Below are 15,276 nucleotides of genomic sequence, written 5' to 3' on the forward strand. Positions count from 1 at the left end.
GAGAGGAAGGGGAGATGGTTTGGGTTTCGTTTAGGATTTGGAGTATTGTTTAACTTTGATTTGTTGAAGTTGACTGCAAATGGGTTTTTGTTTTTCCTCTAGAGGTTTAATTTAGTTTGATTGTTCCCTAAATAGAAATTATAAATGTTGTAAAGGTTTTCACCTCATTTTTTTTATTAGTTGGTACCAGCTGGTGCTTTAAAAGCTGGGTTTTTTCAATATGGGAGTGTCTGTTTTTTTATTTGTCCTTCTGCACTGTTGGAAAAGTGGAATCCCTGTTCCTCTGCTGTATAATGTAAGGTCAGCATTTTCACTTTTTTTGCAAATATATATAAAAAAGAAACAGAGCTCTACAATTTTTGGACGCAGTCTGCACTTTAATGGTCATTTTGAAGTCCCTAAAGTTTTTGTTTTGGCCTGCAAATCCTTACACATCCCTAAACCCCCGTTAGAGCTCTGAGGTCCTGTGATTAAGACCTGCTGATTGTCCCCAATACGAAATTCAAGACTAAGGGAGACAGAACTTTATCTTTTGTGGCTCGAAGACTGTAGAACTCCCTTCCTCCAAATCTGAGATCTGCTGATTCAGTGGCTTCTTTTAAAGACCAACTAAAAATATATGTCTTTAAATCTGCCGTTGTCTAATTTTGTCTTGTGTGGTTCTTACTTTCTGTTGTTAAGCTCTTTGTGATGTTTATCTTGAGAGGTGTTATATACATAAAGTTTTACTTACTTTCAAACAACAGTTTTTCCTCAACTTAGTGTTTGGAACACCACACATGGTGGCGTCATTATGAACCATCCCAAGTGACAAAAATCCAAATTCACAGGAGAGATCAGCACAATAAATCACTCATTGTGCCTAAATTACACAATTAATATGATTGACCGAAGCACTTAGACTGCACTATCAATGATGGTGGAAAAATCCTTTCACATCAAAGGGATAGCATGAATAAACAAGAAAAGAAGTCCCATTGCCTTCTATTTAAACCCGTTCAGTAAAAATTTAAATTTTTTTGCAAATTCATATACCTGCTCCTCTTTTTAACTTCCGGATCAAATTTGCCAGACCGAAAAAGGATTTGACACTGTTGGTCTGAAACCAGAACAAAAGAATAAAATTAGAGGATACCACCATAAGTACAAACAAAGAAAATAAATACTTGACTAATAAAATTGCTCTTACGTTTGTTTTATTCTGACGGGAGAATTTCAATGTTATCATTGATAGTGCCTAAAATGTTAGTTAAGTTAGTACACTGCAACAAAGGTCTCAATACCTTATTTTACTTTAATATGTTTTGCATAATGTTTTAGGTTAAGAAAAGCCTACCAGCCAAGAAAAACTCACTTTTTTGTCCAACAGTGGCCCAAATATCAAAATGAAGAAACCCTTAAAAAACACAAAGTTGAGACAATTTCAGTATATCAGTTTTAGTATATCAGTACTATTTTAAAAATGTGTAGAACTAAGTAATATTACCTGCAGTGAATTGAAGAACGCAAAAGCCAAATGGATTCCAGTGTTTTTAGGGGCAACCATGGTTCCAATTCCCAATCCCCAAGTCAGTCCGAAATTTGGCATTAGTACAGCCAAACTCCTGGCAATAACCACCAGAACATGTTTCTCTCTTGCTTGGGCAGCATTTCCCCCTACACTTCTTGTCAATATTTTGTATAACACCACAATCAGGATGATCAAATTTATGGCCACTATCATAAGTGCAGGGATCACAAAGGCAAGCAGAGCTTTGGAACCGTCCCAGTTGAGCCAACAGACACCATTTGAGATGTAACGATCTGAGGAAGCAGTTGTAGCTATAGTTAATGATGCAATGATCAGTGGTGCACCATATCCTAAAGAAAATCCAATGACCAACATGGACATTTTAGACAGCCCTCTATCAAAGACACTGACTGTCCGGTAGAGCAACAGCAGGGCTGATGCTAACATCCAGAAGAACATGGCGAGGTAGAAAAAGTGGATAAAGAAGGTAGCTGCTGTGCAAGCTGGTGGGTTTTTCTTGTCCGCATCTGAAATAGCTGCTCCAATGATGAACCAAATGTTTGCAATCAGGAGGGACACTGCAATGTTAATGATGGAGACGTGACGCAAGTACGATGTCACGTTGTCCCCTATAGTTTTCCATACGATGCCTTCAATAATGAGACATATAATTAAGGAACCCATGGAAATCCCCACTCCCATATATGTTAAATACGTTAGTGCAGGATCCTTAGGATGGTGAGGTGACATAAGAATAGAAAATGTGGTGGTGTGGTTGCAGTTGCAGCGTATCATTCCATTCTCATTGAATACAAGGATGCAGCCATCATCATTCCATCCTCCAAGACCCTCAAAGAGGTTAAAATCCCAGAAAACACATTTAGGTTTTCCCAGGCCACTGTCTAAGATATCAAATGTTAAATAAATATTTTTGATTTCAGATTTAGGCCGTAGAAGTGCAACCTTTCCATTGATAACATTGGATGAATTGTCTTTATATTTAGCAGGAAGTACATTATCCATGGAAGCAAATATTACAACGGTTATAGATTGATTTCCTTCACCAGTTTCAGCAATTTCTATTTCCACTGAGGAGTTAAAATCCTGCTTGAAAGTCTTCGCTATTGTAGTTTTGTTCAAGCGAATATAACGTGTGGAAATGTTGAAAGATTTATTAACTAGATGGCTGGTGAATATTTCCAAAGAGTACAACAGTGAAGAGCTGGCTCTTTTTACTTTAATGTTCGGATTTAGTGCTTCAGTGTCCTTCTTGTTAAGGGTATCCCACGAACTCTTTGCCTTCTCAATAGTGAGAGTGCCTACAGTTTCCAGGATGTTCTGTATCAAAAGAAAATCAATAAATACCAAAGCTGAAAAATGACTTTCTTTATCAAATTTAAACATTTACTTACCAACATGGAATGTTGCTCTATTTCAATTTTTAATGATGATGATGCATTGGCTACATTACTAAGGATTCTTACAATGGCATCAGTGTTTGCTGGAGACTGAGTTACTTCATCTGTGAAGTTAACTGTTGCATTGCTGAGTTGCTCTAAGAACAGTGGGAGTGTAATTGCATCCAACACCTGTGACACATGAAATTAAGTATTTATTTGTATGTATTAAGTTTAATAAGAACATTGGACATTAGCATATTATTTTGTACTTTAATTATAGTTGACAATGCATTTGTGGAATACTTCCCAAGTCAAGTCAATTCTACAACTACAGATTTCAATTACTATCATGACAAATATATTTTACATAAAGAGCACTGAACATGTCTAAGCTACTGTAAATAAACCAGCCTTTTCTCATAAGTATTTAGTACAATAATTAGATTATGCTCTGTCTTCAGACCTGGATAACTTGATTTGAGCAAATTGTGTACTTATGCACCGTTAAAGAGTGGTTCACACTCTTTTTTCCACTTGGGGATCTGTTTATTCAATGAAATGCAATTTTGCAGGGCAATCAGTCAGGAATCTCAAGACAAAAGAATCACCTCAGACTGATCCAGAAGGTTCTTTATAACTTGAAGGATGCAGTTGTCTTCGATTTGTCCATATTTACTATTAGGCTGACAAACGGCTGTTTCTTCTCCCACTTTGCCCCCACTGCAGCCCACCACAGCCTTAAATTGTACTGGTCCATCACCAAACTTTCCATCTCTACATGTAATATCTTCGGAGAAAGAATGTTAGGAGTGATCAAGGTTGTCTTTTGAAAATGGTGATTTTTCATTGTATTCAAGGAAAGTCAATGTTGTATGGCCTTGATCAAAACTCACTTTCTGATGCAGTTAATATCAGTGTGATATCCTTTGTAAATGGTGGTGATGTCACTGATTGACAGGTGAACTTTTCCTCTGTTTTTTCACAGTCCGATACATAGTAGGTATAGTTGGTATAGCCAGTTCCGTTAGCAACCTCTTCACCTGCACCCGACAGTTATCACAGTTACTTTAGAGGGCACTGAACTGAGAATATTACAGCTTTTTTTGAACGAATAACAGCACAAATTAAAATGTGTGTGCGTATATATATATATATATATATATATATATATATATATAATAAAACAGTGAAGTTTACGTTATAAATAGAGCAGTGTAGTCCAGCAACTACTCTGTCCTTTGTTTGTCTTGTCTCTCTCTCTCTCCCTCACAGGGAGTATGTATGTACGCACCGCAGCAGAGTGATATCAGCCAGTTCACGGCATCCATAGCGCAGCAGCGCGAGTGGTTCTCTTTACTTGTCCAATTAAGCGACTGCACGCTTAGAAATGAGCCCAATTGCAACTCAGAATTTACAAGTGACTTTAGAAAAAAAACAGGCAGACTTGGCAACAGTGCCAAAAACCCTTTTGGACAAAGGCCGTAGCTATTTGCAGTAGCTTGGTACCAAATACATGTAGGAGATGTTGATGTTGTCACACTCCGAGACTTCTGTCGTAGTTATTACGTGCTTAACGGCAAAGTCGTCAGCAATTCCAGTATGTAAATCTTACACATTGGGGCTTTCACCATTTGCTCTCAGAATGCAACAAAACATTTATAAGAGAAGAAGCCAAAAGACACACGTTAACTCTGGTAGAGCTGTAGATATCAATGGGTTCACAGGTTGCTATCAATTGTGAACTGAACAGATATGGCCCCCATGGAATGTTTTCCATATTGGGAGACTATCAGTAAAAAAAAGCACAGAAAAAATGTGTAAGAAGATAGATACCCTGTGTAGAAACAACTAAGATGGAACATTTGATCTGCATGCAAAACACTGGCAGAAAAACATCCTCTGAGTAAACCATTTCAACTATGAAACATAGTCTTGGCACCATCATGCTATGGTGAAGTTTCTTTGGCAGGGGCAGAGAATTGGGTTAAAGTTGATGGCAGGAGAGATGGAGCTAAATGTCTATGCATTGAGTCAGGGCTGCAGCAGTGTCAGAAGTACACAAAATAGGTTATTTTTAAAGGCCAATAAACTTTTATAAGTACACTGACATGTTGCTTTGACAATTTGACTTAAACTCTAATTGACATAAACTATAGTTTGCATGAAATTCTAGTAAAAATGAGCGATGTACACAGTTATGCCATGAATAGTATTTCAGTGTTTAAAATGCTAAAACAAAGAAAGATTGAATTAATAAATGCAATACAAGGATGTCAAGATCCATTTATAGTAATTTATTAGAGGAGTTTATGAAGCTTACACAGAATCTGAATTTCTGGACATTTTAGCATTAAACAAATATGTTTTAACCTCATTAAAGCGTTATGGCTTAATGACACTAGTTTTTGTCTTATTCCCTCAATTATGAACAAAAAAAAATTATAGCTCAGCAAAGCATTTTCATTTTTGACCTTTCTTTCCCCTTCAGCTTACTCTCTCAGAATGTGTCTGTGCTACTGTGAAAGCCTGGGGGTGAGGGGGTCTTTATGTGATGATCCTGGCACTGGAGCTAATCCTGCTCACTATCAACACACCTGTTCAGTCTCCACCCTCTATGCAATCAACCCCTACTGGTTCCACCTGTCTTCACCTGCATATAAGCTCCGTCCAAGTCAGCCTCCAGTGCCAGATTGTCTCAAGCCGCCCGTACGAGCATTCCAGCGTTCCTTATTCTGTCTTTCTGTGTCTGACCTGTTTCTGCCCTCCGTTACCGAACGTGCCTGTCCCGTTTAACTGTCTGTGCCTGTGGATATTGGACCTGGACCTGGAACTGGACCTGGACCCCTCCACTGGATTTCCCCTTTGTACTGCCGCTGGATTATTGGACTCTCCGTTACCGGACCCGGACTGCCCCTGGACAACACCTCTTGAAAGTCCCACTCTTCCGGCCGGCCGCTCAACAGCTTTTCCCCACCAACCAGTGGATGGCTCCTGTCCCCGAACCCTCCCGCCTGTCTCTGGCTGACTCTCTGCGCCCAGGCTCCTCTCGTTATCAGGTTAGTCTCTCAGTCTGCTCCACATTGCTAACCTACCACTGCAGCCGCTAACCTGTCCCTCTGCCTCCAGGGAGCTCAAGTCCGTTAGCGAGAGCTGCACGCTCGAGAGCCGGCACTGTTCAACCCTGCTTGTCAATAAACTGTTTGAAACGTCACTGACCTGTCGTGGTTGAATCTTGGGTCCGAATCTGGTACATTACACTTTATTCATAGTCTGGAAGCTTCAGCAAGCAAACTGACCTGACTGAGCCACACCAAGTGTGGTTTCGCGCCTTGGCGATAGAATAGCTGGCTAGGCATGCCCCGATGGCAAGACCACCCCTGGAATCCTCTTCTATAAACCCCTATCAATTAAGAAATTTCATCGTCAAGGCCAGAAACCAAGTGGTTGTGTGTGCAATGCATAGCATTGGCACTTGTATGAGCATGTCACTATCTATAGCAGTAAATAGGGATGTCCAGTAAAAAAATAAATAAAAGCCTCCTGTCTGTGGATCTATGGACTGATTTTACTCCGACCCTAGAACACCTGCCAGACAGACAGTACTGTAGCCAAGATTACCTTCAACAATATTTAACTTTACAAAATACATTAATAAAATTTCCCTACAGGTGTGACATCAAACCGTATCTGAAGGGGAAACGCAGCTCGATGTCACACAGCGTCGTGGGGGTTGTGGGCTCCAGTATCCAGTCACTGGGCAAAGATTCAACAGTTTTATTAAACTTCCAAAAAACTAAATAATGCCTTTTTATAAACTCATGAGCTGTGATAATTAATTGTTGAGCAATAACGAGCAAAGCAGAGACTGATTATTGTAATGTGCGATATGTGTTAAAGTAAAATGTATGACATCATAGTGTTGGTTATGTGTCCTGCATTGTCCAGGTTGTGGTTGACCTTGTATGATCATAGGATCAGCCCTTGCTGGGAATTTTACATAAACACCAGCCCAGTTCATAGTCCATCCACATGTTTAGAAACACGTTCCTGATTCCACAGGTTCTTGATCCAACAAAGAATTATTGCACAGTCTATCACATGCTAATGTCTATTTGCACACTTTTGATTTCTCAGGGAGTTTTAACATTCATGCAAATTGAGACATTTCTTAAATTTGAACATTACAACTAACTTGAACATTTAAATCTTTGCAATTTTTTTCACTTTTCAGTGTAACATTCACACCTTTTACTTAAATAAATCTTTAAAATTGCTCTCTCTGTGTCGGCTAAATTATCGGGTCCAAAACTTGATTTATTACACTTAGGGAGTGTTTGTCAGGTACATTCATCCAATTACACAGTATTTTACATCACACTGTAAATTGACTGCTGTCTTTTTATACTTGAACATGTACATTTTATTGGATGCTAAGGTGTATTTGAAAATGTTCTAGCTTCTCAAGAAGTGCTGTCTGGCACATTTGACTTTAACATTTAATTTGTATCTGAATACGCCCTATCATTTATTAATAATTGCACAGTATTTCCCCCTTTTGTGATAAGACTTTCTCGTCTGCTGTACAGCTTAATTTAAAATTTACCTTTTTATTTTTATAGTGATTTTGCATTTTTGAGGGTCTCCTCTAAGAATGCTCATTCTTTTTTCTATGCATCTCTTTAATTTGTGCCCCCTGTGTTATAAAGACACAAATGAAATAAATTCTGAAAAATGAAGAGTCTTAACTGGTACAGTTTTGGCAACAATGACCTAATTGCTAAGACTTTATCAGTGGAACTAGATCCTCTCGTGGGTAATGTTGTGTGCATTGTGAACTTCGTTAAGACACAAGCTGTAAAAAGTCGCATATTTGCATCTTTGTATGGAGAAATGGGAATTGGAGCCTTAAGTCTTATTGCTCCATACGGAGGTCCGATGTATGTCAGACAGCAAGGTGCTGCACCGAATGTCTAAGCTGCTGGAGGAACTTAAAGTGTTTCTTACAAATAAGAGGTTTGATTTCTCAAATTCTCTTCCAAGTGATGAGTGGTGTGCAGAAATGGCACATCTGGTAGATGTATTTAATCATCTGAATGAACTGAACACATGAATGCAAGGCCGAAATGAAAACCTGCTTACAACCACAGATAAAATAAACGGATTCCATCTGAAGGTGCGCGTCTGGCCACAACATGTGCGAAGTGCCAACCTAGAAATGTTCCCACTCACTGAGAAATGGAAAGATGTCAACACTGTGGTGCTGTGTGAGGTAATTGCTAAACATTTTAATAATCTTGAAGAGAAGTTCTAATTTTATTTCTCTTCATCCTTCACAGAATGCCTTGAATGGATTAGGGACCGATATAGCTCAGCATCAGTTGAAAGGGCTTGATTTTACAGGAGCAGGAGGAACTAACTGAAATGAAACCAGATGATTTTATTTCAACATAAAATTATGTTGAAAAGCTCTAGTCTATCACATGAAGTCCCAATAAAAAACATCAACGTTTGTGGTTGTAATGTGATAAATCTGAAAAGTGTGTAAAGGGTACATTATACAGCACTCTAATTTCTGTAGTTTCAATTAGCACATCCATCCTGTCATCATATCGTTCTGCAAGCCAGCCAGGTATTTTCCTTGTTGTAGTTTACCTTTGTATAAAAGTCTAACTTTGTAGGTACCGTCGACATAGCACACTAGTATGGTAGAAGCATTTGTCCCACATTCCACTGACTTGGTGACTGGATTCACATTGATCTGGGGGATCGGAATGGATGTGATTCTTATGTTCTGTTTAAAACTGGAGTTGTCTGCCCGTATGAGTTTACACACATAAATCCCTGGAAAAAAAGAACAACAAAACAGTTCACTGTTAACATTGTGACCAACAAATTAAAGCAACACAGTAACCACACAAACAGTCCAACATCCTTTATGAGCATTCACTTATTATTTGTTATTTTAAGGTAAGAAAGGTGGTGGAAGAAAAGCTCAAATATTTGGTATGTTTTGGTAAGACCCTCATTTGAAACTGCTGCTAATTCTTACTGGAAGTTTGTTCCACATATGTTCAATATAAAAGTCAAATTTTGGATATTTAACATTGTCAGGGTTTAGTTTTGATCTGGCTTTTGTTAACTATTTTCTTCCTCATTGTCTGAGTTTAGTTAGGATCTAGCTTTATTTATGGTTAGTTCAGTCTCCTCCTTCCCCTCTCACTCAGCTTCCCCGTCACTCCCACTGTAGTTAGTCACACCTGTCAGTCACTAATTAGCCAGACTCACTTCACCTGCCAGCCTCCCTACTTAAGCCTCCCTCTGCCTTCACTTCTTTGCCGCTCTGTCATCATTTAACACCTACTCCTCGCCTGTCTGCCTGGTTTGCACCTTCTGATCATTTGTTTTCTGCCTTAGTGCTTCCACCTGTCTCCCCTCTGCATCTCAGGCTGAGTTTCTGGACTGTGTTGACTCAATCTGCAAGTATTCACCTGGATTAGCTGTTATCCTGCTATGGTTCTGGTCTTCAAGTATCCACCCTGTCCTGCTGCTAATCCTGCTGGTACTCTGGCCTTCAAGAACTCATTCCCAGCCGTGCTGAAGGGCCTGCTACTGAGCTCTGGTTAGCTTTCTGCCAAGCTGTGGACTCTGCCGTGCTGAAGGGCCTGCTGCTGTGCTCTGGCTAACTCTTTGCCGAGCTGCGGACTCTGTTGCCTAACTCGTTCATGGACTATTACTCCGCTCTGTACCTGCCAGTCAGCTCCTGCATCCTTCATCTCCGCTTGGTTACAGACTCTGGTTCATCATGTCATCATCATTCACTTTCGCAATAAACTCTCTTAAGACCAGCTCTGTGTGTGCGTGCTATGTCCGGGTTCATCCAAAGACAAATCATGACAAACAATAAAGGAAGATCCCAAAACGGAGTCAGGCTTAATTCATCTGTAAATTGAATGAGATTGAGCTGAGGGACCTCATGTATAAAATACTGCACAGCTCTCATACTAAACATTGGCTCAATAAAGAAACTGGCTGAAATAATAAAAAAAAAAAAAAAAATTGTCATTCATTTTGTCCTATAAAGTCTGTCAAATTCAAACAGTGCTGTCTAGCTGCTGACTCGAGCTTGATTATAGCGTAATGCTGATTGTTGTAATGTGGGCCTTCACCAAATCATTGTGATGTGATTAATAGAATTATCTTATTTTACAAACATATGTGTCAGGTAGCTTCTTTTTATCCTAAGTTCATGGGTAAGAGGCAACTGGACTTCTTTTGTATCTTGGAGATATTTGCCATCTTAACAAAGAGGCTTCTTCGGTTCTGAAAATGGTTGGGAGTAACTGTCAAGTTGCTGCGGCGGCTCTCTCCCTCTCACAGGCGGCTGACAACTGGGCGGTGCTGAGCGCAGGTGTTCTACATCAGCGCGACTGCAGAGACGGCTTTAAAAGGAAGCGGCTGACTGCACCTCTTCGCCAGAGTATAAGCCATACGTGGTAGGAACTCACGGCCAGCGTTTTTCTAACGTCAATCCTCTTGACTGAAGAGTCTGTTTTGTGTCTCAGGCGGACAGCTCCGAATCCCGCTTCGCAGATCCCTCGTGAACTATCCAGTTCTGAAACCGAACTGACATCCCCCTGTCCAGATCCGCCCTCCTGCCAAAAAGTAAACCGAAAATCTTGCCGCCTCCTGCATATAACCGGCGCGGCGACCAGCAGTCAGCCATCAGCACCGATCCGCAGTCCGATCACCGGAACCCTGTCAGCAGTCTCAGGAGCAACAGCCGCCTGCTCCGCTGCTCTCACCAGCAGCCTCTGCCCCCCAGAGCCCCGCAGTGTCCGCTCACTCTTCCCGGCGGTTCATCTTTTATTTAGGGGTAAGCACCCGGCCATAAACACTCATCTCGTTGTCGCAGCCACAATTAATCCTCCCTCTCTCTGTTCTAGAGCCTCAGTGTGTCCCTGCGTGTTCAGCGGCTCCAGAGGAACTTCCGCAATCGTTTCCTGTTTAATTAAATAAACTTTGTAAACCGTCCTCCTGCCTACTCTGGGTATTCTGCATGTGGGTCAAAAAACTAGGAACCATGACAGTAACAGGCTTATAAGTTACAATCAGAACAATCACACTAAAAGGGTCATTGGGGTCACTACTGGGGTAACTAGGACATGTGAGTCACTGACCCAACCCTCTACCTACATGTTTGGGTTGTTATTGCTTAATGATCCCAACATACCTAACAAGGCCACATGAGCTATGGTGGTAGGAGGGAGGTGAATGAGGGGTCTTAAGGTAAACAGGTATGCTCCCCATGCCCTCTTGCCCTCTTCCCTTGATCATTATTGGTTCATATTTTAGGGTTCCTTGTTTATCTGATCCAAAGTCATATGAAATCACTGCATTCATGCCTGCTCTGTTTGCTCTCATGACAATCAAATTGACTCTGGGTCTGCGCTAGACTTTTTGTAGAAAAACACATACCCATGAACCTTTGGCTCCTTTATTGTGCAGTTTGATTGAATTGGAAACGGTGTGTTACTGAGGCTGTTGGCCCGACAGCCAAGTTTGAACCACTGCTTCATCATACCTACCCACACTACCATAACTTAACAATTAGTCAAAACAAATATGTGCAGAGGCAGATGCAGACAATGCAGGGCTGTCAGTCTGCCCAGTTGATTATTTGAACAGGGCTAAAACAGGGGATACGACCCAATTTAGAGTAACAGAGGAGTCAACCAGAGAGGGGAGCCTGATGCATGTGTGCACACAGGAACAGGTAGAAGCAGCATAATCCAGGTTGAAACTAACAGGAGAACCAGAATGCTGACCCACAATGGCTGATTATAAGTTACAGCTAATTCTTTATGCTTACCCAGAAAGAAATAATTAGTGGTGGAGGTTGACTCTAAATGAACATCTCAAGGGTCATCCTGAGAAACAGGGTACAGGGACTTTCACCAGAACTGCAGTTAAACCTAAAAGCTCTGGCTATGATAGAAAACAGTAGGAGCCCTAATTGGGAGCTTCTAGTTAGATTTGCCTCATGATGTGAAAAATACAGGGTGCTTGGTTCAGTGAAAACCAAATAATTTATCCCTAAAGTAGCTAAACACATTAAAAGTCCTTTAATCCCCACATTGTTTGTCATTACTGCAGCTGGTCCAAATCTACATGTTGACAGAACAAGGTTTTGCTCAATAAATCCATAAAATATAATCTAAGTAACATCTACTGGTACCAGTAGGACTGCCCTGCAATGGACTGGCGACCTGTCCAGGGTGTACCCCGCCTCTTGCCCATTCGCCGCTGAAGTTAAGCACCAGCAACCCTCGCAACCCCAAAAGGGATAAGCGTGTCGGAAAATGAATGGATGAATGGTACCAGAAAGATATTTTGCAGTAAGCGCAAAAAATAAAGTCTTTTCTTCCATGTTTTCTGTGCTGATTCTAAACATACAGCCTTTGTTTAAAGGTGTAGTATTAAAAAGAAACGAGCCATAGAAATTAATTACAAAGAATTTCTCTTGTATTTCAGAATAATTATGAGTCATAGGTAGTATGAGATAACTTAAAGTAATTAAACTGTTTTATTAAAAATAAAAGACGGATACATTTTTATGTATATAGTGTTAATTACAGAAACATTACTTCTGATAATAGGACATGAGGGTCCACAAAGGTCAGGTTCTGATGAGGCTGTATGTTATATTTTCCACTCTTATAAAGAGCTTTTATGTGGTTTGTTTGAGCTTAGTTCTAGTTTTTTGATTGATATTTGTTAAATTGTTAAAAGCAGTTTGTTAATATTCTGTGTATAAGTATGATCATTATTTAGTAACATGCATTTTACAATTATATTGTTGTGCCATATTAAAGCCATGATGAAATAATTGATGTCAGATTGAATTCTGACCATGTATCATGGAGGAGGTACCAGAAGGGATTCCACCAATCTGCTGCAAAGACTCTCTCAGTAGGGTGCCTGCTGTAAAACACCCCCCACAGACAAAAGGGCAGAGCACCTCTGACCAGACTCTCAGACCACTTCTTCCTGGAACCCTCAAGGAAAGGGGGCTGCTAACTAGTCTTCACCTTCTTCCTGCCTGAGACAAAGGGAGAGGAGATGCTGACTGAACCATGAGGCCTCACGAACCAAAAGCCCACAAGCTGCACAGAAAGTTCTGTGAAACGCATCTGCCTGCTTCGATGGGGTGACAAGAGCGAAACAGAGGAATTCTCCTCCTATGCGGAGTGGAGGACCTGACTGAATCCGGAGAATCATCACACAGACCGAAGCTAGGTTGCACACTGACTTCTGCACAAACCAGCCGCGAAGTACAGAATGCCTAAACAGCTTTGTTTATTTTTATCAGCTGTTGCAGGAAAGCGGACTTGAGATAACGCAGATTGGTCGCCTTCCCTCACCACACGAGCTGGGAGATCAGAGACGCTGCAGTCTCTGCATGTGGGTGGGGGAGGCGTATATATATATGTATATATATGTATATATATATATATATATATATATATATATATATATACGCGTGTGTGTGAGCGCGCACGCACACACACACGCGTGTGGAGGAGAGATCGCGCTGGAGTGACCGCGGAAGTGGCGACAACATTTCTCCGCTCTTTCCATGCAAAGTCAATAGGAGCAGTTGTACACAGCTGCAATCATCAACAATTTTTTCGGATTTCCAGAGGACTTCACCACTGACATTCGCGAAAGCTATTGTTACAGCAACAATGCCCATGTGCATTTATATATATATATATATATATATATATATATATATATATATATATATATATATATATATATTTTTTTTTTTTTTTTTTTTTTTTTCTAGCCAATATAGCTTTGGATCATTACATATTTGTGTTTTACATTACACACTTGGATCCACATATTTGGTGTGTCAAATTTCATTGGACCAAAAATGCACCAGAATATAATGCTTCTAAATTATGCTGCTTAGTTTATAGATTCTCCAGCCATATATTATCTCCATTCAATGGACTACTGACCTGAGTGTTTTCTTTAGTTTCTGGATGCCTTAACATAAGCACAGTTATGGTTTGGCTTCTGTTTTCCATTAGTTGTCACTTTTCTTCTTCGTTTGGGTTTTTAGTCATGTTTTTGTCTTTATTTATTGTTAGTTTTCAGTTTCATCGTCCCATCTCACTCTGCCTTCACTTCACTCTGCAGTCAGTTGCACCTGTTAGCCATTTTCTAATCAATCAGTCAGACTCTTTGCACCTGTTAGTTCCCCTATTTAAACCTCCTTCTGTGCTCATTTCTTTGCTGGTCCGTCATCGTTCAACACCCACTCCACGCCTGTCTGTTTGTGTCTCCTGCATAACTGGTACCCTGCCACTAGTGATGGGCAAATGAAGCCTCATGAAGCAATGAAGCTTTCCAGCACTTTGCTTTGGAAAAAGGTTCTTTACTCGATGCTTCATTCATCACTCACTAGTGACATCTGCTGATGAAACTGTAACAGCCTTGTCACTTAGTTGGATCATACTTCCAAAAATGTGTAAATGCAATATTGTCAAAGTTTTCATCAAACTCATGTTTAGTAAGAGGAGAATCAATTAAATTATATTTAATCGTCATGTTTTAATTAAAATGATTTGTAGCCAATCTAATTCTTGACCCTGAGTGGTTGTATTGTATCTCCTGATCTCCTGATCAAACAAAAGAAACTTTAGAAATTTCTGGATTTTAGGTTTTATTGTGTTTATTTTGGAACAGGACTTTTTTTCACTGTTTCAGATTTTCGACGGTTTCTTCGTCGGCAGATGACCTCACCCACAAAGCAACAGGGTTCATTGCGCTTTTATTTTGAAAAATTAGACGCAAAATGAAGCAATGACGTGGCAGATGTAATGTGAGGCCCCGTTTGTTATTGTTCACGTGATTTCCTCAATATGACACAAGCTCCGAAGTGGGGCTTCGTCTGACACGCCCCCTTTTTACTCGGTACAGGCCTCGAAATCTGGTTCAGATGTCCCATCGCTATCTGCCACCTCTGCTTCTCCTCAAGGTTAGTCCTGCTAGCCGTCTCTGAGAAGCTGTTGACTCTGCTAGCTGTCTCTGAGAAGCTGTGGACTCTGCTAGCCGTCTCTGAGAAGCTGTGGACTCTGCTAGCCGTCTCTGAGAAGCTGTTGACTCTGCTAGCAATCTCTGAGAATCTGTTGACTCTGCTAGCCGTCTCTAAGAAGCTGTTGACTGCTAGCCGTCTCTGAGAAGCTGTGGACTCTGGTAGCCGTCTCTGTGAAGCTGTTGACTCTGCTAGCCGTCTCTAAGAAGCTGTTGACTGCTAGCCGTCTCTGAGAAGCTGTGGACTCTGCTAGTCGTCTC

General features: G+C 40.6%; 1 protein-coding gene across 1 annotated transcript in view; it reads right to left on the bottom strand.

The window, feature by feature from the left end:
- Positions 1-15,276, bottom strand: part of LOC105921828 (adhesion G protein-coupled receptor F5) — a 33,078-nt gene that overhangs the window by 4,368 nt on the left and 13,434 nt on the right. The window contains exons 8-15 of the mRNA XM_036147639.1: positions 8,563-8,751; positions 3,804-3,950; positions 3,519-3,697; positions 2,923-3,099; positions 1,487-2,848; positions 1,355-1,396; positions 1,190-1,237; positions 1,036-1,099 (exon numbers count right to left, since the gene is read on the bottom strand). Coding sequence (XP_036003532.1) covers positions 1,036-1,099; positions 1,190-1,237; positions 1,355-1,396; positions 1,487-2,848; positions 2,923-3,099; positions 3,519-3,697; positions 3,804-3,950; positions 8,563-8,751 — 2,208 coding nt within the window. The remainder of the gene's footprint in view (positions 1-1,035; positions 1,100-1,189; positions 1,238-1,354; positions 1,397-1,486; positions 2,849-2,922; positions 3,100-3,518; positions 3,698-3,803; positions 3,951-8,562; positions 8,752-15,276) is intronic.

This window comes from Fundulus heteroclitus, chromosome 15 (genome assembly GCF_011125445.2).
Source record: "Fundulus heteroclitus isolate FHET01 chromosome 15, MU-UCD_Fhet_4.1, whole genome shotgun sequence".
In the NCBI taxonomy this organism is placed as follows: domain Eukaryota; kingdom Metazoa; phylum Chordata; class Actinopteri; order Cyprinodontiformes; family Fundulidae; genus Fundulus; species Fundulus heteroclitus.